Source organism: Pezoporus flaviventris, unplaced genomic scaffold (assembly GCF_033815535.1).
Source record: "Pezoporus flaviventris isolate CSIRO_AGI_PZ_B2104156 unplaced genomic scaffold, CSIRO_AGI_Pfla_v1 ptg000037l, whole genome shotgun sequence".
Classification (NCBI taxonomy): domain Eukaryota; kingdom Metazoa; phylum Chordata; class Aves; order Psittaciformes; family Psittacidae; genus Pezoporus; species Pezoporus flaviventris.
This window is the reverse complement of record NW_026892585.1, coordinates 20,909,539-20,933,189: the sequence shown is the minus strand read 5'-3', so window position 1 is coordinate 20,933,189 and position 23,651 is coordinate 20,909,539. Positions and strand designations below refer to the sequence as shown.

Genomic DNA, 23,651 nt, shown 5'->3' with positions numbered 1-23,651 from the left:
GCTTGCTGCTCCTTTTATCTCTTGTGCTGCAGTGTATGCTTTTAAAATATAGCAGCGCAATATTTGTGCAAGAGCTCACTGTTTTATTAAGCAAGCCATCTTGGACCTGATACTACTGCAGGAGACAGGCAACCGGATACACTTTGTGTTCTACATGGGGCTGTGAAATCTGATGAGCAGAACAGGGCTCATCGTGAATGCTCCATCCCTGGCGGTGTTCAAAGCAAGGTTGGACAAAGTCTTGGGTAACATGGTTTAGTGTGATGCGTCCCTGCCCATGGCAGAGAGGTTGGAACTAGATGATCTTAAGGTCCTTTCCGACCCTAACTATTCTATGATTCTGTGATTCTGTGATTGTGAGAATGAGGTGCTATTTCCAGTTCTGTCTCAGAGAGCTTAAACTGGAATATTTTTCCCCTCTTATACTATCACCAGCCATGGTTATCTTGCAACACTGCACACTGGATGGATGATGCTCAGAGGCAGCCTATGCCACCCTGCCCTTGTGCCAAAGCCGAAGATAGGCAAAAGTGTTCCTGGATCTCCTCGTACTGCCTCTACAATGAGAAGTACCTGGTGACAGGGTAGAGGTAGTACAGCCAGAAAAGTACAAAATAATTAGGTACAGAGGTCCAGAAACCTCAGTATCTCCGTATTTGGTCTGTGCGCAGTGTTCTGGCCATTGGGACAATGTGAGAAGTAGGTCTGCAAAGTTAAAACTGGGATGAGTTGTCTTTCACTTCCCTTTGCACAGTTCTTTATGGACAGAATTAATGAAAGATGCCTGAGTGTCCGTGAGGTTAGGCTTTAACTTCAGGCTCTGTAGAGTGGACCAGGAGTAACCAAAGGCTGCCCCCCAAACCAAGGGTCTGCAGGTGGGAATTGTTGAGTTCGGCTGTAGCGGTGCCAACCCCTCAGCGCTGTGGCTTACCTTGCTTCCCAGAAGCAAAGTGAGGGTAATGGTGTCTTTTTAAGGGCTCTTGTTACGGTGGGAGAATGGAACTTTAAAAGTTATTATTCTTGTTAATGTTAGAATTGTAAAATAATAATGTATATAATTGTAATTGTCATTATTATTTCCCTTTATATTCTCAGGCAATTTAGGTGCAGCTGAGAATATGTGCTGTTTGAGTGCAAGAGTATGGGAATGAATTAGTCCAAACTGAGTTCTTAGTGGTGTGAAAACATTAGAGTACTTTCTGAATAGCTAAGAAAATACAACATGGAGATTATATCAGAATGCCTTCTCATCGGTACAGGCAGGGCAGTATGTGTGCATATAACCAATTATTCACAGAAACACTGACAATTTGTTATCTTGGCCTTTGCATCAGAGCGGCTCTCAGAATGTTAACAATTCTTTTGGGCTTTAAAATGATTAATTTTGCTCTTGACCATTTATCTAAGGAGATAGCACTGACCAGAAAAGTTGCATCTTACTCAGCAGATCATTGCAATTATATGTTTCTTTTTTTAATAAAAGTTTCAGTGGAAAAAGGGTTTTCAGCTCCTTTAGTGTAACCTTTCCACAACCAAATGAAGGGTGCAAAAGTGAACTAAGTCATGCTCTGCTTTTGCATCAGTAGTAAAACTGATATTCAGTGAGGCTTAGCTTTCTGAACACAGAAGTTACATGTGATACTAAGCAATGGTGTCTAAAAAACTTTAAATAATTTGGGGGAAAATTTTGCAACAGTAGAGCATTTTGTACCTGTGGTTGGCAGTGATGCAGGTACAGAACTGATCACAGCAATTTAAGTGATAACACAGTTTGGACTAAAATGTTTTCAGCACATCTGAGCAAAATGCATTGCTTTTGATAAGGGTTCTGACCCAGCCCAAAGAACAGGGGTAGTACATAGATAAATCACTGAGGGAAAAGAGAGTGTAAAATGTTCCAGATTCTATCTTTGCAGAATCTCTTGCCAAATTTCAGTAATTCTGTAAATTGAAGAATGTCAACAGCAATCGAAATTGCAGACAAGAAAGCCAGTTAGTTAACAAGAAATGTGTAAATCTGTTTAACGACATGCTCCGTGCTTCCGAGCTCAATGGAGAAATAAGCAACTTTTCTCAGTGGGAATAATTTAAAGGAAATGGGAAACAAGGATCAGTCTACAGCCTAGCCTTTCAGATCAATATTGGTGATAGCACAAACAAGAATGGAGTATGCTTTTTGTCACTCAGCTCTATGCTTTCTCTGGTAAACACTCAATTTAAGCTTTTTCTACACAAGGATGTATCTTGGATGATACCTGGATGGTTCTTGTAATTTTTTGTAATTTGTAAAGAGTTACAATGTGACTACGGAGTTGGTAGAACAGCATATAAATTTTCAGTTCTAACGCAGTTGAGGATTCTCAAGGTAGTAATTAATTTCATCTTTTTCATTTTCTTATTGCAGTGTCTGGTAAGTGAATACGAGCTTACTGGTAAATCCTAAACTACTCATTTTAGCGAGTGATTGCTAGTCATGCAGACCATACTAGATAGGGAAAAGAAAGATTTCAGGGAATATATTTAATACATGACTCTGCCAGTGTACAGTGATAATCAAAATACTAAATAATGGTCTTAAAACACAAGTGTCCTTGTGCAGTAGCAAAAAATGGCTTTTTCTGCTTGCACAGTATAAGTGTATGGTGGATCAAGAGAAAACTACTAAGGAACATCTGGTATACAGGCATAATTTCTGTTGATGTCACCCATATCCCTGTTTGGTAGTCAAATATGGTTTGGGTCCTAGAATCTCTTTAAGGCGTGGTTTAATCCCTAAGCCAGTATTACATTATCTGTACAGACGCAGACCTGGAGATGTAGAGTCTATGCAATGAGACTTGAACAAAACTGAAATTGGTTCTTTACTTTTCTCAAAACATGGGGTTTTTTGTTGTTTGTTTTTTTTTTAATGTGTGCCAGGTACAGAGTTAAAAAAATCAGTATCATTTTTCGGGGGTTGTTTTCATTTCAATAGTTTACCTTGTTGCAGGAGAGGGGCAAGAATAGCCACCAAGTGTCCCATTTGTGTCCCTCCAATCTGTCACATATAATGCTTTAAGGTATCATTCCTGCAAATGGTAATTTGAGAGTGTAGGCATACCATATTAATGAAACAGAGTACCTCAGGTGACTGCATAGGTTAGCAGATCTCATTCTGTCCTTGCAGCTGCTGGGGCAAACTCATGGTGCCTTTTCCTATCAAAGGGAATAATTTCTTGCACGAGGAATCATTTCTTCATACCTCTACAAAGCTAGTGTTACAATGTAAAAGATGTAAATCACTATCAGGATTGCTATAATGGATTATATAATATATTATTCTAGACAGGGGGAACTAGTCTTGCTGAGTACTTAGCCTTGCCAAGACAGTAAGAGTAGGTGGGCTGGCAGGTGGGAGTCTGGGGAGCAAAGGAGTTGCATTAAGCTGCATGGAAAACACTAAACATGGCAGGTCAAGGTAATTCACTGGTGGTCTCCACTCCAGAGTGGGCATTGGGATGAACAATATCAAGTCATACTTGATAGATTGTTAACTTTGGGGATCATGCAGGATACACGAAATGATAGTCCTTGAGGATGTTAAAATACAGCAGAGTCTTGAAAGACCAAGAAATTATACTGGTTATTGTATTGTACAGTTCAGTGAGATTGGTGTTGCTTTTGAATGGTTCTTCTTAGCTGTTTACTCAGTAGGTTTTGACCAATAAATACAGGATGAAATGCAAACACCAGTAATAGAAACCTGCGCAGCGTTCCCATGAGATTTGTTGTCATCATTCTTTGTAAGAGAGCGCCTGGGCTACTCTGTCCAGACAGCATCTGCTTCTTCCACACAGGATTTTTTATTTTTGGTTTAGAGTTATTAAACACACAAGATGCCAAAGTACTTGCTGATATGAGAAACAAGTCCCTATTAGTCTGCCTCTCATCTTTTTTCCCCATGTGCTGAATGAGTGAGAGAAGTCTTTTGCTCTTCTTCTTCCTCAAACCATCCAACAGGCAACTCTGCTGCTATCCATGGCTTCGCCAGAAATCTCCGTTTCATTATTCACAGCTTCCATGCTAGTACCAACTTTGGAAAAACACTGTTGAATTTCCTCCTGCTGATATTGTTTCTAACTCCTGGGTAGCAGCAAAAATGCACTGAGGCACTTACCTGCATGTCTTCCAAGTTAAATCGCATTGAATTTATACAGAGGTCAGACTGGGTATTTGCAACTGCTAGAAATTATTTTGAGTGGACGTTACTGTTTGTACGAACTGAATGTAAGTCTCCTTATTCCTCTTGGCATCATGTCTGTTTGAATTAAATATTTTTAAAATACTCCTGAAGGTCCAACTCTCCTAATTTCTTGCAGTTTCTGACCCCATTAGCTGTTGGAAGGAGGGTTAAAAAGATGTTTATTGCACACTTCTTTCGCCAGTGATTTCTTGGGATAAGATTTTTTTTCTATCCATGTTTCCTCTTGAATCAGTAGAAGAGTTTGAAGTGTGTGCTTACCTTGTGACATGGGCACAATCCTGCAAATGTGGTGAACATAATATTTAAGTATCTTAAATAGCTGGCACTTACTTCTGATGCTGCAAAAGCGGGAACGTGGTTGCATATAAGGATGCCATTTTTAATTTCTTACTAGGAGTGCCTGTAGGAGATACGTGTTTTCTGCCAGGTTGGAAACTGTCTCCTGGGTTGGATAGTCATGACACTCCAAGAAGAAAATAGACACCAAGTGGTTACATGTGCAAGCTACTGTATGTATTAAGGAAGCAGCTTAGACAAGTGGTCTCCTGCTCCAGTAGAACAAAGCTGCCGTTACACAAACAGCGCTAACCAGATTATGTACTTAATGAAATATCAGGGCATTTAATGCACAAGTGATTCTTTAAGAAGCAAGCCAGGGATACTGAATTTTAGAGGACATAGTCTGTGCTACACCAAGTCTCTGTTTCATGAATAGCAGTAACTAGCAATACCAAGAAGCCATCAATCTTCATGAGAAATTTAGTGTAAAATTCTGCATCCCTTTGCTGACTCTGCTGCCTCTTGTAACAGTTCCATGTTGTATATGTGTTGCATGCACAGAGGCAGGTGTGAGCAAAAGGGAGACAGGATGGAGATAATAGCTTCTGCTAATCCCCCACTGGCATAATGTCCATTAGGAGTCAGTGATGTAAAGTCGAAACCCTGCTGTGTCTCTTCCCTCAAGGTCACAGAACCAGCTCTGTGTATCCACCAGTCTTTATCCAAGCACAACTTGTTCATCATGGAGACGTGTAACCTGAATGTAAATCTGATCTTTTACTGTATTATTGACTGATGCTATACATCAGTAAGATCTCAGCTCAGTTCCCCTCTCCACTTTCAGATGCCAGTAGGCGTATTGGCAAACCTGATAAGCAGCTAGCTGGGCATGGCTTCAGAGTGCTCCTGCTTCCCAGCATTATGGAAAGGCAGGAAAGACTAAGAGGGTGACCAAGCACTTGCACAGACTTCCAGAATGGCTGTGAAGTCTTCATCCTTACAGATACTCAAAGCCCATCAGAACATGGTCCTGGGCAACTGGCTGTAGGTGGCCCTGCTTAAGCAGAGAGGTTGAACCAGATGACCTCCAGAGGTTCCTTCCAACCTCAGCCATTCTGGGTTTCTGTGAAATTTTTACTACACTTTAATAATCTTATGTGGTTATACACATAGCTGCACTTCCTTCTCTTCCCTCAAAATGAATCTGAGATCCCTGTATTGCATCTTTATGGATACATTTTTCAGAAGGAAAAGTTATGTACCATAGCTCCATTGATTGTGAGTCATGAGAACACTTACATTAAATGGTTTGTAATTTACCCTGTTTAAAAATTTTCTTTAGTTTAGAATTGCCTTTTGGTTGCCATCAGAATTGTTTTGGGTTTTTGCTCAAATTGAAAATACGTTTATGTTATCAAAATGAATGTCATTGTGGGAAAAGGATCAAGCATTGCCAATGTTTTTTATAGCAGTGATACTTGATTTCTTTTGTTGGGCATCCGGTAAACAACGTCAGGAGAGAAAGTATTATTCTAACACATGCACATACGCGCACACGCATACTTGTTTGCCCACGTATTTTGTCCTAAATCCAGGCTATAGTCAATGTTCTTGTGGAACACATCCAGGCCAGGTATGATCAGTACAGTTTGGGATGTCTATTGCTGGTACTTGTCTCCTGTGCAGTTTTCTTTAAGCTAACAATCTCTCAGTAAATACTTCTTATTACCAGGTCCATAAGGCACCCTACAACCAGGGATCTCATCTTCAGTGTACAACTATATCTGGTTTTATGTGAAACGGGAAAGAGAAATATCTAGTATGTTATTTGATCTTTTCACATCAAAACCTTTGAGGTAAAAATAAATATATTTATTTTTCTGAGGTAATATCTCACTCAGAAGAGAGCAATCATGTTCCAGTTTCTCCCTCTTGACCAGCAGATGCTGAAACAGTCTGAAAAGTAGAAGATACTCTAGACTGTGTTTCAGTAAGTCTGTAACATAGTATGAGCTTTTTATTCAGGAAATTCAGTGGGTTCAGAAGCATGGGGCTGGTAGACAAGATCTGCAGTGGATTTTAATATAATGTTTTCATATCAAATGTATCATGTCATTTTATATTGAGTTTACATGCCACATCCTCTTTTTCTTCACAGGGTATATACCCAGTTACTTAGACAAGGATGAGCTATGTGTAGTATGTGGGGACAAAGCCACCGGATATCATTATCGCTGCATCACTTGCGAAGGTTGCAAGGTAAATGGCATGGTGGGAAAGTGGGAATCAGAAATAGCTTTCCAGCTCCTCCATTATACAGACTTCCTGAACTGTGCTGTCATAGAAAAGACAGATTAGAAGTGAATGAGAACATCCAGTACTGATGATAAGCCGTATCTGGCTATGCTGCTGCGCTTCATATGCATAAGGAATGTAGTTGATTTTTGCAGTGTTCGCTTCTAAAAAGAAAACAAGAAATTTAGATTTCTGTAGCTGCTGTTTAACTGTTAGCTTTTACGTTTCCATTGTTTAATGCTTCTTTGGCCATGTTCTCAGTCAATGTACATCAGCATGCTCCCAGCAGCTCCAGTGAAACTTTTTATGCAATAGATTCTGCCTACGGCCATGAAGAGTGTGTAGCAATTAGCAGTGGTCCAGTGCCTCTCATCATCACTGTGAAGAAGCAAAAATCAAGGTCCCTTCCACATGCTTATACAATGGTAATATCTATCACTTTGGGAAGCATTGACACCCAGTTAAAACAGTTTCAAAAAGATCCTTACTTCTTTATCTTAAGCATATTGAAATGTGCTTTCAGCCCTAAATTGCATCCCAAAGCTACATGCAAAATTAGAAAAGAGATTGCTTTGGGCAAGCAAATAAATTAGAAGAAAAAATTGAGCAACACGCTCAGGCACATCTTACATGTTTTCACTGCTATAAATACGCCTGAATAGCTTGAGATCATGTAAGAAAGCTATTCTTTCCTGCAGAAAATAACAAATTATTGTATTTCTAAACAAATAGGACCACACATGTGTTGGACTGGTGTCATGGGACCAAGCCACAAAAGTCATATTCTCTTCATCCCCAAAGTCTGGAATATTTGAGTCTGAGATTTTGGGTTTGGATTGGCTTTAGAGCCCCACATCCCAGTAACTTTTGTGTTGAAGTAGTGCCTTCAGCTGTACAGCATTGTCCTACGTTACATTTATGAAATGCACGAAGAACTAAATATCCTATATACAGCAGATTTGTGGTAATATTCATAATGGTTTTATACACATGCATATGTAATAAGTATGAAAAAATATTTCTATCTGAAAAAACCTTGGGACTGAACAAGGGATTCTTACGCATTTGCATCCCATATACCAGGTGTCAACAATACATAAAATGAGTGAGTATGACTTAATTCAGGTATAATGAGAAGTAAGCTACACTGTGGCATCATAAAATACCTTTTGCTCCCAGCTGAACAGCTATATCTCTTGCCAGTTTTTCTATTAAGGTTTTTGTTGCTCCAACCAAAGTATTTCTCTTTATGTCTACCAAGTATTTTAAAGATACAGCATACAAAATCTACTTTTATCTTCAGGTACAGTTCTTCTGTCTGATGTACAATCTAAAACAATCCTTTGTGCACAAGGAACAGAGCTAACCATTTCCAAACAGTAATTTAACTTCTTTCTCCTATTTCTAGTTGGCTTACAAACTGACCATTTTGTTTTGTTTTGAGTTGTTGTTCTGGCAAATGTATTCATTGTACAAGATGGGGGGGTTTATGTGGACAATTTCAACACATACTTTGGAAGATCTCTCATGAGATCCCACGTGGAATACTGTGTATAGTTCTCGTGTCCCCTACGTAAGAAGACCATGTTGGAGCAAATCCAGAGGAGGGCCACAAAGATGATTAGGGGACTGGAGCACCTCCCGTATGAAGACAGACTGAGAAAGTTGGGGCTGTTCAGCCTGGAGAAGAGAAGGCTGCGTGGAGACCTCATAGCAGCCTTCCAGTATCTGAAGGGGGCCTATAGGGATGCTGGGGAGGGACTCTTCATTAGGGACTGTAGTGATAGGGCAAGGGGTAACGGGTTAAAACTTACTGAAACAGGGGAAGTTTAGATTGGATGTAAGGAGGAAATTCTTTCCTGTGAGGGTGGTGAGGCACTGGAATGGGTTGCCCAGGGAAGTTGTGAATGCTCCATCCCTGGCAGTCTTCAAGGCAAGGTTGGACAGAGCCTTGGGTGATATGGTCTAGTGTGAGGTGTCCCTGCCCATGGGAGTGGTGTTGAAACTGGATGATCTTAAGGTCCTTTCAAACCCAAACCAGTCTATGATTCTGTGATTTTTCAGCAAAGTTGTATGTAATCAATTCTCAATGAATTTGACATTTACTTGATGCTTCCACTCAAAATCACTTTAATTGTGTAACAACATTAATCAAGGCTGACAGCCAAAAATCTGCTTTGGCAAGTGCTTTCATGAACAAAGCATTCTTTTGCATTATTTCTGAAGAGTAAATTGTAAGGAAATTAAACACAAATAAAACAAGGGTGAGTTCTGACATCACTGAAATGTTTCTCTGGACTGTACCCATTGCATCTATTGCTATATAGGTGCATAGTAAAGGAATTTAGGAAAAAGAGTAGTTGCCTTACAATAAAATTTTTTATTTATGTTTATTTATTTATTTATGTTTTATTTTATTAACGAAAATTAACACTTCCATGATGAAGTGTTTGGACAGAGAACAGCTTCCTTATCACATTGTATCTAGAGATGATTAAAGAGGTTTTCTGCAAAAAGTTTCCAAGAAATGCAAAGAAATGGGAAGGTGAAATGTTCTGGTCCCAACACAGATGGTGAAGAGCCTTGTCATTGTAAAACTAGAGCTATGTTAAGTCCCATTCAAGGTTTGGGAAACACTTCCTGAGATTCATCAGAGATTTTTCCATCTCTTGCTGTAACTACAGATTAGCCTGTGTCCTTGGTTGTCCAGAGCCATCTTTGACCCTCAGGGCAGAGGGAGATGGGTTCTGTCTCTAGGAATTCGTCACAAGCTTGAGAGTGAATCCAAATCCAGCAGTTGGGTAGATGAAGGTTTGAGACCTGATCCAAATCTCACGTAAGGGCATCTTGATTGTGATTTTTCTGGATTTTGTCTCAACCCAGTGGATCCCAGTCTTGTGAAGGCTCACACACATGCCTTATGCAACTCATTTTAATTGAGTTTTCATGTCTTATTATTATTAAGGAAGAAAAAGTTGCACTCTTAGCTCAAGTTGTATATGTAAGCTAAAACTCTAATAAGGACAAGGCTCTTTATTATGTTCACTGGAATTAGAAGCTCAAGCTGAAATACAGACTTATCCATACATCTTAATACAACATTCTCTGTTAACAGAAATTACACACTCCTATAAGATTTTACCAGGTATTATTTAACATGATTAAAACCAGAACTTTTGCTTTGTGAAGTGAAGAGACCATTCATTAGATAAAATCCCCACTGAAGAGGCTATTTATTAGGTAAAATCTCACTTGAATTTTGCCATTTTCACTGAAACCAAAGCCATTCACAGTGGCCTCAGTCACACTGGAACCCTGGTCTTTATGTCAAGGCAGTTGCAAGCTGCACTGCTGGATGCAGTCAGTCTCAAACAATGGTGAAACTTGAAATTAAAGTCTACGTTTCTGGTTTACAGCTTGTCTTGTCCACTCTTGCAGAAGTCAATGAGAAAAGTGATGTTGGAATTAGTACCAGGATTATGTCCGTAATGTTCAGACAGAAGTTTTTGCTGATTTCCTTACCTAAGGCCAGGGTCTGTGGGGTATTTGCAAAATTCTTAGTCTTACCCAGATTTGGTTGTTTGGCTGGTTGGTTGGTTGGTTGATTGGGGTTTTTGGCTTCGATGGAAAGAAAGGAGTAGAACTGCTTGTTCTTAATCCTATAGTGGCTCAGACACACCACTGTTCTTACAATTTGCAGAAGCTGCTCTTTAATTAAAAGTATGTATATGTCTCTTAATATCCCTCTAAATTATTATGTAATTTAGAAAGGGGATCAAAATAAACTCTCTAGTTCAAATGCAAAAAAATTCAACACACAGAGACATTATCTCAAGAAGACATGTAGACAGTGTTTGTCCCTCGAGTGTTACTTATGCCTTTACTTACCCAAATGTCTATGTGGTTTTAGTTTTTAGAGAGGAAATGTTTTGTGAAACTCAGATAAGAAATGCCATACACTACAAAATTAGTTTTCCTCTATGAGAGTTTCATGGAATGAAGTATGTTATCTTGCATTCTTAGGTACATTTCTACCAAACCAAAGTGGCTCCCAATTTGAAAAAAAAAAATTGTGCAATGCTAATGCTTTCAAATGTATTTATTTATTGCACTTAGGGTTTTTTTAGAAGAACCATTCAGAAAAACCTCCATCCAACCTACTCCTGTAAATATGAAGGAAAATGTGTGATAGACAAAGTAACAAGAAATCAGTGCCAGGAATGTCGCTTCAAAAAATGTATCTTTGTTGGCATGGCAACAGATTGTAAGTACATTTGTCTGTTTTTCTTTATTTTTTCCTTTTTTAATGTGTGTGTTTGCTTAAAGTATGTTGGGTTTTGAAGCTTGTTAAAGTAGAGCAGAACTGCCAGTACTTTTTTAATAACTTGTAGCGGGGATTTTTGTCCATTGCGTCAAACCACTCTCATAAGGCTGTAATATTTTGTTTACCCTTCTCCAGACTGCACCTTCTCCTGGCCCTACCAGGCTGAGTAACAGTAGGAATGTTCACTCTCTGGAGGAGAGGAGGGAGAAGTACGTCTGAATGGACACTTTGCTTAAGAAAAAAGTATCTTGTTTAGAAAATTCTGGAGGATGTGAAATTGAATGTCATTGTATGAGTCATCCTGCAGTTGTTTGTTTTATTTTTAGCCCTGAAGAAGTTATCTGCTGCAAAGAACTCGACTCTAATTCTGAAGTAATAGAAAATATGGCTGTAAGATTAACCCTTAGGGGGTCATCTTTTTCTGCCACTGCACAGGGATTTATACCAATAACTTCAATTAGCGCAAGTGGGAGGAAGTCATGAGTCCCCCTGTGCATTGATGTTAATGGTTGTTGCTGGCGTAATCCTCTGCAGAAGGATTGACAGGAAATCGGGTCTAATAAACAACAGAAAAGCACTCTAACTTAGTATTTCTCATTGTTAATGTGATGTATAACAGTGCCTTCTGTCTAAAGGGAAATAGAAGAAATAGCACAATTTCATTTTAGGCAGGTAGACTTTCGGGAGAGGGGGTAGGTAACCCTGGGCCACCATTTCATAGTGAGCCCAGTCTGATGCAGCAAGCAGTGGTGAGCATCAGACAGGTAGTGGATGTATGGAGTGAGAAGTTTCTCCGAGGCTGGTGCTGACCTGCAGGCGCCGTTACCATAAAGCTGCTGTGGCCTTTGTGGGCTGCACCCCCTTATAACAGTCAAAGGAGCTATCACTGATCCCAGCAGACAGGCCAACTATTCCCCAACTCAGGAAGGGCTTCTCCCACCTTTGAGTTCAAACATGTGAATGGGAGCATGTAAGTAAGGCTTTTGTTTTGCCTGCCTGCCTGCCCGCCACCAGCTGTGAATCAGAACGGTCCTCCTCTGCCAAAGCGGGCCAGTGAGTTTGAATGGACTACTCACGTTTGCATGGAAAAGGGTATAAAACCTTCCGTGGTGGTCACAGATGTGCAGCCCTGGGACCTGCCTGTCTGGCATCACTGGTAATAGTGGGGAGCAAGGGGAGTGCTACAGAATGTTACCATTTGTAGGGTTTGAGGAAAAGGCCAAAGGCAGATTGTTTCGGATTGTGTCATGCAGCAGGTGATTGAGCCTCCTGTGAATAAGTGTTCCCAATTTCGTAAATCCACGTTACCTTCTGCTGGCTTACAAGAACATTCTACACAATTCAGAGCAGTTAGCATGCTGATACTACTTCAAAGAAAACAAAAGTGTATCTTTCCCATCATGGATTACTGCAAGTCTGTTATGGCAGCACTTTTGAGTCCTTAGAAGGCTTTTATGTATTAATTTTATAGGCAGAATGAGCAACTGAAGGTACTGGCAGTTAACAGAATGTTACCAGAAGGGTAAGTCATTCTTCGCAATCCAGGCATCTGAGAAAATTAAGTTCTTCTGTGTCTCCCTCCAAACTGTGTCAACTGCAGTTCTTACCAAAGTACTTCTTTACTGATCAGTTGAGGTGTTTATAACCATTTACTACCTCAGCCATAGAAAAGACCAAGGTTCAGACAGGCTTAAGAGCTTCCTTCCATTTCTTTATGCTTTTTCGCCTGCTAGTGGTGTTGGATGACAGCAAGAGGTTGGCAAAAAGGAAGCTGATAGAAGAAAATAGAGAGAAGAGACGTCGGGAAGAGCTGCAGAAAACCATTGGGCACAAACCAGAGCCAACAAATGAGGAATGGGAGCTCATCAAAATTGTTACTGAAGCACATGTGGCCACCAACGCACAAGGAAGCCACTGGAAGCAGAAAAGGAAATTTCTGGTAAGGACTGTAGCCTTTTACACTGCTCTTGGAGCCGTATTCCTTTCTTTCTCCTGAACTTTTAACTCCTTCCCAACTTTGGAACACCAAAGACAGTATAACTACCAGTGTATTGATGTTTATGAAAAAGGGATGATTTTTTATAGTTACTGCTTGCTTATTCTTGCCTTGAAGTTCAGGGTTTGATCAGACCACATATTTCAACAGATAAACAGCGTATTGCTAAGTTAAGACTTACTCAGATGGATAATCTTCATGTGCTATTATAAGAAAAAGTAGAATTGTTTCACTCCTGATTGACAACAGTAGCATATTATATATGTATTTAGGGATAATTGTCTTTATTAGGAGCTACTATGCAACATATTCTAAGTCTTAAAACAATCAAAGTGTTAGGAGAAAGCTGATTTTTTTATTAATAACTCATGGTTTTTCATTTCTTACTTGAAAGTGAACATGTTAATTAAAATAAATCTGGCAAAGAAAAATTAATTTCAATGAAAGCAGGATGATACATGCACTATAGCATTGGGATTACAGACTACAAGATTACTTAAATTTTCATTCAGCCTGTAACTAAGGATCAGAAAATAAATGGTGATTTGTGATGCTCAGCCTTAAAAAAAGGATTTATTTGATTCTTCTAAATCGATTTTTAAAGGAAATAAGTACAGAATCCAAGATGCTGATACAGCACAGAAGAGGGATTATAGACCATATTTCAGGAATACCCAAGGGTCTTTAACAGTCTGTGTATAGCTAATCAGATAGAGAATACTCATTTTCTCTAAGCCTAGGCTCCTGCTGCCTCATTCACTATTGGAATCTTGACCTACGGTTCAATTGATTAGAGAAGTTATATATTCAAACCAGCTGATCCCTTTTATAATGATCTGTTAATTCCAGTGGCACTATCTGAGTTTCTCTATGAATTCCATGTTTGTAATAGCGTGCAGTGGGGAAACCACAGCCAGCAAACAATGGCAAAAAGCAACAGAGCGCTTTCCAGTGGTGCTGCACAGCACTGTTTGTGGCACTGATTTTAGCAGACCAAGAAGCAGCTGCAATAGTGTGTTTGGTTGCTTAGACAGGAGGGCTGTTCTTTGGGTATTGCCTGGTTCAGGATAAAGCCTGGGCAGCTTGACACTGGGGCTGGGAATGAATACACTGGACCACATAAAATGTTCTCACTGAGGGACTTCAGGCTCTGAAAACAATCACAGCAGAGGGGAAGCCTCCGGCAAAGGGTGCCCAGAGGCAGAGCATGAGGTGAAGCGATGACAGAGCTATTGAGAGAAGGGATGGAGCAGATGCAGGAAGGGTAGTTGTAATGGGCAGTTCAGAAACCAGCTGTGACTTCCACAGGTGGTTCCTAGGTCAGACCAAACTGTTCTTGGTGCAGCACTCACTGCAGGGCCTCCTAGTTCTTTGCAGTGCTCACATGCTGAAGCCCAGTGGTTTCAAGGCAAGCATGCAAAGCTTGCTGACACATTGCAGTGAACACAGAAGGAAAAGTCCATGATGGTATACCAGCCCCAGGTGGAGGACTTTGAAAGCCCCAGCCACAAGCTCCTGAAGAACAATAGGAGCTGACTTGCATGTCCCAGGAGCTGTGGGTTGGTCCTTAGGCAGTTGAGGCTGATACTTCAACAGCAGGAGCTCCTTTGAGGTCTGGACCTCTTTTCTTACTGAGGTGAGTTACGTGGCAAGGGTCCTCCAGCTGCATGCCCTTCTGGAGTGTATTAGCTTTAGCTAGCAATCCTGACTTCTTTTGCCTTTCCCAAGAAAATGCTGAGTTCTTTTATTCCCTAACAATGTTATGCATGTTTTTAAGCATTTGGTCTTCTTGCTTGGAAGTTCTGAAGGTTATTTATCATGAGCACACAGACAATCTGGTTTAGTTTCCCAAGATTCAGGGAGGGGAGGACCTACAACTGGGATTATTTTAGTTTCTTACTGGGACCCATCAGATAATTGAGCCCAGTCCTCTTCATTGTTCTTTTACACTTGGAGCTTGCTTTATAAACACATTGCTGAGTTTTTTTCTTGCAAGAAGTTAGATTTGGATTCACATTGGTGACAGAGCTGTGGAATGATCTTTTATGATGTGTTGCTTAACAAAATAGCCGAGCACAAGTTTTTATTATAGATAGCACTTTCAGCACCTCCCCTGTTCAAGTGCCCTTATATAAATGTCAAGAAGTCTTAAAAGCCACTTTCTCTGGGTTTTATCCAGTTTTGGCTCTCTGATGTGAACAAAATTAAACCTCTGCATGGCGGCTGGCAGGTCTTTTACAACCACAAAGTCACACTTAGGGAACAGAACAGCTTTGATATGCATGTTTTTAAAATACACAGGAGCATTGATGCGCTGTCATAAAAATCAGGTGAACAAGTTCAAGTGAGTTGGAATAGAGAAACACTCATCGCATTCTGCTTGAAACTATTTCATTGTATATCCCTATGGGATTAATTCTTTTTTCAGCTTTTGGAGAAACCTTGGGCTGAAGTCATGCAGAAGGTGATTTTCAACCAAAATTTTACCCAGACAAGCTCAAATTCTAGTCACTTTATCCCGACTGACTTTGTGTTAGACAGTTCTTAGTCATCAGTTGGTTTAGCCTAGTTTTGGAAACAGGCCCTAGCAGCTGCCTGGAGCTCTGTGATGCCAGGCAATCTGTTCTGGTAAGGATTTCAGAACTTCGAGTATGTGAAGAGCCCAATTCTGCAGAGCTGTTAGCAACTTCTCAGGAATAATAAGCCACCTCAGCTCCCTTTTCTTCTAGAGAAACTTGAGAGTTCTCAGCACCTGTAAGAACCAAGAACAAGCCTACATTTTTAAGTAAAAAAAAAATTTGCATATAAGCTATACCCACAAAATACTCAGATACAGGCACAAGGAAGAAACTGCATGTGCACACTGTTGCAGCTGCCCACACAGGATGGGTCGCGGTGTTCTACACGCCCATCTCTCTGCAGTCACCTCTTTCACAAATGCCTTACAGACAAAAGGTGGCATAATGGGCATTACTTACAAAACAAACTGTGGTATTTTGCATTTCAGTGTAGCTTCCATTGCCAAGCCGGACTTTCTAGCATCTAAAATAGTTGCTGTAAGAGAGATTGTTCCTTTAAATATATCTGTTTATATCCTTAGCCAGAAGATATTGGTCAGGCACCAATAGTTAATGCCCCAGAAGGTGGGAAAGTGGATTTAGAAGCCTTCAGCCAGTTTACAAAAATTATCACACCAGCGATTACAAGAGTGGTGGATTTTGCCAAAAAGTTGCCTATGTTTTGTGAGGTAAGAAGACTTCCTTGCACTCCTCATGTATATACCTGTTGTTAAAAACTATCCGAAATCTTCCTGGCACAGAACTAAAAAAATCACTGTGTTTAAGATGAGTAAAGTTAAAGAGACTTGACATAGATGGGACTAGAATCATGTGGAATTTTATGGGTTTTCTTTTTCCTGTGATTACTGAAGTCCTGATTTTGTTCATGTAGAAGTTGTTGTGGTTCATTAGGAACTCAAATGTGTCTTTAGAGGCAGCCTTGAACAGAACAGATGAACAAAAAGCAACTGTCTAGAAGCATCTTTGAATTGTTTAATCAGATCTCCCAGCACACAGTTCCCTCTGTGCCTTATGACTCCTTGGCCGGTACGGTATAGTGGAGTGAGGTCTACATGGTAACAAATCCTTCAAATTCAGAAAGCATCCATATCAAGGAATAGCACTTGCCTCATTGTGTTACCTAGGAATGCTTTTCCTAAACAGGGAAGTTATGCATAAAAGAGTCTGTAAAAGTAATGGAATGTCATTACAGGTAGATACTAACATGTAAAATACACAGTAAATAGACTTAAGTAGACTTAATTGCACGTTAGGAATACAGAGGCACTAGGCTGATACTGAGCTATCGTTTTATTGAAGGACCAGGCACAATGGTGATGATATTTTTTTCCTGAGTTAAAAAATGTATTGGAACTGCAAACTGGAATAATATTTCAGTCTTAGTAATCTTAATGACATTTTAACATGGAAATATCCCCAGTCCAGCCATGGAAGAATGCCTGCTTGCTTGCCCACCATGCAGAGCAGCACTTGACTCTGCTGGTAAAATGCCAGTGGTGAATTATATTCAAAATGGGAGTGACCATGGTCAATGAACATTTGGCTTCCTAACTCAGGAACAGTGTTTCTTCTTCACAAGTAAACATCACTCAGGAAGGAAGTTTAAGGCAACCATAGCATTTTACTCTTCTGTGGCTGGCAGCTTTCCTTTAAGGTCAGTCAAGGAAAGCTATTTATGTCCTCTGGCACCTACAGCACAAGAAGAGGTAAATATCAATAGCTGGCATAGTGTAAATAGCTCTCCCTGGCTAACCTCGGCATTGGCTCCATCAGACAAGTTAAATAGCTCTCCCTGGCTAACCTCAGCATTGGCTCCATCAGCCAAGAAAGCATGAAGTAATGGCCAAGCATGAAGATTTTAAAATGCAGGGAATGTGTCCATAGATCAAGAGGCTACTGCAGCATTCAGTGTCTGAGGGAATTTGTCTCCTCTGATTTGGCATTTGTTGGTGGGAAGTAGCAGTTGATATGCCTGTTATTTTTCCATATACAGCAAGGTGTGATAGCAGAGTGAGGGACAACTTGTGAACACAAAGGAGTAGGACAGCTCTCATCCGAGTTGTCATATAGATCCTGCTGTAGCATAAAGAAAACAACAATGTTTGCTCCTTTTTGAAGTGGGCAAGCAAAGGGCAGGAAACTGAGGTGCTCAGCTCAGTTCCATGGGGCTGCAGTTACAAGTGTGATGGCTGCCAATATGTCCTGCAGGGGTGAGCACCTCAGGCTCCTGCCTTTTGCTTTTTCTCCCTGCAGAGAGGAAAGGAAAGGACAACATGTGACAAATAATCAGTCACGTTTGTTGACTTCTCTCCTGGAAGGTGCGCTGGTGGTAGCAATGCTCAATTGATGACCGTAGATAGCATTAAAACCTGCATAGCTGGGAACAAAACTGGCGCTCATCCCCCTGTCTTTGGTGACTGCTGCTACTGGCAAATAAGACTGGACACTTGGCATTGTGTCCCATATATTCTTCAGAATTAGGAAAGCAGATGAATGACAGGCATAGTCAGAGCACCATGATCATAAAGAAGTTCTAAGAAGGTTCAAGTAGGAAGAGAAATTCTCATTGGTTTTAAGTTACTAAAAAAACATCTAAAGCATCATGAAATACCTTCCATGTTGTTGTCTCTTTTCCACCATTCTTCCTTCTCCTTATTTTTATTCTTAAGGTCTCTTTTCTTTTTCCTTCGCATATGCTTTCTCTCTCCTCTCCCTTCCCCTTCTCGTCCTTTGCCTCCCTTTTCTTCCCCTTTTATTTAATTTTATTTAATGTTATTTCATTTCTTACTCTGTTTCTTTCCCTAATTCAGTCTCAGCAGCCACACAATGGCACTGTCATTGGGTAGTGAGACTTCCACTGTGCCTGTGCAGCCTTCCATACACTGCTGCTGAGCTGAGAGCAATCAGCAGAGAAGGTGATTTGCCCTGAACAGGATGAGTCATTTTTCTTGTGTACCAAACACTTCACACCTGAAGTTGGCATTGCTGGAAAAATAGCTGCATGATTCAACTCCTTTAACTGACTGTGGCTAGCTTTGTGCTTAAAACTGTTCTCTAAAAGGGAACAGCCTTCCACTTGAGTTAGAGAGCTGTCTGGCATCCACTCTGCACCATTTTACACCAAATCAGTGTACTTGCTTTGCGAGTACACAGTTGCCATGTAAACCTGTAATTGGTGAGGATTTTTTCATTTTGATTTGTGAAACGGGTAAATATAATAACTTTGTGTGAATCAGAAATTGATGGATTTTTGCCTCCCTTCAAGCCAAGTAGAAATGAGTTGCTTTTTCATCTATGTGACCATTGCTGTTTGAGACTGTTAGAGGCAGTCTCAAAATAGTCTTGTGGGTTTTGCTATCATTAAATTACCTATGAAAACATAAAGACATGATTTACAGAATGTGTCTGCATCCTGGTAGTACTTTATAAATACAGGACCTATTTCCACCAGTTCAGACAGCTTACCTTTCTTGACGTTGTGGAAAAGACATGTCTAGCCACATGCCCTGAAGATCGTGCCTTATGCACTAGTGTAAAAGCTGAAGTTAAACCATAGATTTTCTGTCTGTCCAGCAATAATATGGGGACCCTAGGGAGATCAGCCTTACTGCGCTAAAATATAGCTTAAATTTTCTGTTGTTCAAATGGGCAGTGAGAATTAGAGTACCTGCCCTATTCAGTGATTGAGGTATCTGTCCTAGAGACAAAAATTTATTTCACTCCTTTTAATTAAAAAGCTGTTCACTCTTACAGGCCCTTCCAAATGTCTGGTTTTAACTCTGGCCAGGTAAAAAATAAGCATGGCTGGCTGTGAGTTTAACTGGGATGGCTGAGGTCTGTACCAGCTCCAATTGTACTTTATTCTGTTATGCTATGCTTTAAGCTGAAGGAGTTCAGGAGTAGAAGAGAGAAAGGAAAACAGCTGAGAACAGTGACCCCTTCAGCCATCTCAGTGAGATCCACCCCTGATGGGAGACAAAACCAATAGTATATGTTACCACTAACCTGGCACCTGACAGGTCTGCTTCTCCATTCACACTTCGTTAAATTTTCTGCAAAATGGAAAGCTACATTCTTAAGGTTTATTTGGTTTAATTTTATAATGCTCCCACAAACTGACTGGTCCAACAGAGAGCAGCACATCTGCAAATTGGGTCACTTCATCTCAGCATCTGAAACAGCTTGATTTGCCTGGAGTATCTTGTCCAGGACCACTTGCCTATAGCTGTGTCATCACTGAAGTTCCTAATGGTGTGGGGGCGTGTTAACCTGCTGGCAGAGTCTGAAAGCAGAAGTATGAGTCTTGAAGGTCTGCATGGTGCAGTCAGTCAGCAATGTGTTTGGAGAGTAGCTGCACTATGCAAGGTAGTGTCCTGGGGAGTGACCCACAACTTCATGCTCATGGATTTATTGTAGTTGTAACACCAACTCAGTTTGGAAAACATATCTTTTCCTTTACTGTTTATAATTTCTGCAGCTGCCATGTGAAGACCAGATCATCCTTCTGAAAGGCTGCTGTATGGAGATAATGTCCCTCCGAGCAGCAGTTCGCTATGACCCCGAGAGTGAGACTTTAACACTGAATGGGGAGATGGCGGTGACAAGGGGCCAGCTGAAAAATGGGGGTCTTGGCGTAGTGTCCGATGCCATTTTTGACCTGGGTATGTCTCTTTCTTCATTTAACCTGGATGACACCGAGGTTGCCCTTCTTCAGGCTGTTCTGCTCATGTCATCAGGTGAGAACAGAAATATATTGGGAACCCAACGATTTTGAAACTCTTTAGCCTTTGTCGCAAACCTCTTTTTAAAATAGAGTATGTTAGATCTTGTAGTGCTGACTAGAGTAATGTGGGAGAAATTTTCTCTCAAAAAACCCTTGCAGCTTAGAATTAGTTTACTCAACACTAGGAAAAAAAAATCCAGGATATTCAGAGAGATGGGTATGAAAGTGGCTTTGGTAGCACAGCTTGATCAGTGTAGTACTTAGGGAGGAGGCAGGGATGATCACCAGAAAGAAATCAGATGTGGTTCTGAGTCAATTTCCCTTGAATGAAAACCTGGTAATTTAGCAATAGTTGTCCTTACAGTAAGTTCCTTCTTCCCCTATGTGCTGTCATGCACTGGGCGGGATGTACAGTTTACACCTATTTCCATCAGTGCTCATATGCTTTTGCATATGAGCAAGATGACTCTCATACGCCATCTTGCACCACTTGCTTTTGGACATTTGAGAGCTGTGCCATTTCCCCATGCAGACCGCAACTGGTCTCTTGGTGTTGTAATACAGAAGCAGCACATTTCATATGATTTCCAAAGTGTTTCTAACCTTCTCGAGTATGTGTTCAAATATGCTTCCATTGACTGTGCCAGCCCAAAGAGGAAATTCCATTCTTGGGCAGTGGCAAGTTTGGTAAGATTTTGGTTTAAGACCACTTTGAATTGAATTGAGCATTGAATAACAATACAAAGACAGGGATTTACAAGCATTGACTGTATCTGAGACAGAAAGATTTCCACATTAATCACAAGAAAGCACTTGACCTTCCCAATCAAAATTTTGATTTTAGTTCCCTATGCCGTGGTACATGAGTAGGGGATTCAGAAGGACCTGCTTTCAGTTCAGTTCAGAGGACCTGCTTTCACAAAAGTGTCTTCTGAAGAGTGACTTGTGAACGAACCTTTCCCAGCGCCCATCTGGGTGCCAGTTGAGACAATCAGGCAGACTTTTGATGGCGTTGTTCCTTGATGCTCCATAAGAGTTTCCTTTGCAGCTTTCCAACTGTGAGACACTGGCACAGGTTGCCCAGAGAAGCTGTGGCTGCCCCGTCCCTGGCAGTGTTCAAGGCCAGGTTGGACAGGGCTTGAAGCAACCTGGTCTAGTGGAAGGTGTCCCTGCCCATGGCGAGGGGTTAGAACAAGATGATCTTTGAGGTCCCTACCAACCCAAACCGTTCTGTGATTGACCTGTGGATCAAAGCTTGACCAAAGCACTGGTCATGCTGTAGAGAAACAGATATGAAAGAACTGTGATTTAGATATCTGGCAGGGAAAATATTTTGATTCTTTATTAGTTGTTTCATAGAAAGGTATAGATAGAAGCCTTAGCTGAGATCAGGGGTCTGTTGCTGTAGTCACTGTAAGGAAACTTCCCAAACATATATACTCTCTATGGACAAAAGATGATGAAAGGATTATCTCCTTGTTTTAATGAGGCTTGTACTGATAAGTGAGGTGTCCAGGGTCAAAGAAGTTATTTGTGGCAGAGCCAGATGTTCTTGGTTCTTCCTTTCTTTCCTAATAACAGAATTGTCCTATTTTTCCTGATTTACAATCAGGAATTTGTTAAAGTAGATAAGAAATAACAGTAACTGCTTCTTTGTATCTACAGATCGCCCAGGCCTTGTTTGTGTCGAGAGGATTGAGAAGTGTCAAGAGGGTTTCCTCCTGGCATTTGAACACTACATTAATTACAGAAAACACCATGTTGCACACTTTTGGCCAAAACTGCTGATGAAAGTGACAGACCTGCGAATGATTGGAGCATGCCATGCCAGCCGCTTCCTGCACATGAAGGTGGAGTGCCCCACAGAACTCTTCCCTCCATTGTTCCTGGAAGTGTTTGAGGATTAGAGACTGGAGCAGTTCTCCACACCCCCATCACACTACTGGCTGTCATTTCATCCTGTTGTCCATCTCTTCTCACCTCTGTTTGTTCTTCTTCTTTCATCTCTTATGTTTCTTGAGGTGGGGTTGGGTTTTCATTCAGTTTTTCTTCTGGGGTTACTGGGGGCAGTTGTATGCACATGGATGAAAACATCCCTTTAACGCAAGTACTTGTGACTTTTAACTATTGCAATTTGTTCTTTGGTCCTTTGATGTGAATGCTTTGACAGCTTAACAGTGAAAATACAAACAAACCAGTCTCATTCACCAGCACTAGCGTGGTCACCAGCTCACACATATCATTGCTTGGAAACTATGGGAGAGAAATTGAAGTGGCAGAAAATAAATTGGCTTCCAAGGTAAAACAACTATTGTTAATTTGACCCTGACAATTCTGTCTAGTATTACCTCATTTTGTAGGTCACAAGTGACCTGAGATGACAATTTCTAGTCTTCATGGTTTTTCCTATTGTAACAATCACCATTATGATCTAAGATCTCCATCATCATCATAATCACATTATTACTTGAGGATTGTTCCGGCAGATACAGTTTAACAGTGCCTCATAAATCAAATACTTTTATAACACAAATTTAGAAGGGACTGGCTCATTTTTTTCCACGTGTATCAGAAATTAAGATCCTTCAGTTCTTACTACATTTGAACTCCAGGTAACTTCATTGGAAGGTATGTTGGAGAAGGGAGGGGAATATGATCCTCTGAGGTGCTTTTCCTCAGAGTGGAGACATCTGCTTTTTGTGAGGTGTGTGTAAAAATCGTCACTCTGAGGGATAAGGCTCTCTATCAGGATAGCAGGCTTTCCTCGGATATGAATGCTCACAGAATGAGGACAAGGAGAATAAAGTATATGGAGTGACCTTCAGATGGGACAAAAACCAACTGTGTCATTAATGACACTCAAGACTGTGCAGCTTTATTCCAGTAATACAAATAGTGTTGCTTGGCAGTAGTCTTTTGGTGTTTATATATATATATATATAAAGTTTATATGCATGTATATATATAATTTTATATATATATAATTACAAATCATCAGCAGATGTCTTAAACATATTTCCATTGTTTTATCTTTTCTCTCTCTCCTACCCTCTCCTCTGTGTGTGTTGATCAGCCTGGTTCTCCCTCCTTGGTGTCTGTATGACTTTTGTTTGGCTAGGTTCTCTCTTTGAGTCTTTTAATTTATTTCCACTAACTGCACTAACAGGAACCAAACTGAGCAATGGCAGGATGTTCTGCTGCCAAAATCTGCA

The 23,651-nt window shown here is 40.6% G+C and overlaps 1 protein-coding gene across 11 annotated transcripts in view; it reads left to right on the top strand.

Annotated features, from left to right (window-relative positions):
* The window catches only part of THRB (thyroid hormone receptor beta), a 168,077-nt gene extending 144,875 nt beyond the window's left edge, over positions 1–23,202 (top strand). For all 11 annotated transcript variants that reach the window (XM_061464954.1, XM_061464946.1, XM_061464952.1 and 8 more), the window contains 6 exons: positions 6,681–6,781; positions 10,934–11,081; positions 12,875–13,080; positions 16,238–16,384; positions 20,194–20,452; positions 22,105–23,202. In XM_061464954.1, the coding sequence (XP_061320938.1) occupies positions 6,681–6,781; positions 10,934–11,081; positions 12,875–13,080; positions 16,238–16,384; positions 20,194–20,452; positions 22,105–22,346 (1,103 nt within the window). In that variant the 3' untranslated portion in view covers positions 22,347–23,202. The remainder of the gene's footprint in view (positions 1–6,680; positions 6,782–10,933; positions 11,082–12,874; positions 13,081–16,237; positions 16,385–20,193; positions 20,453–22,104) is intronic.
* The last annotated feature ends 449 nt before the right edge of the window (positions 23,203–23,651 follow it).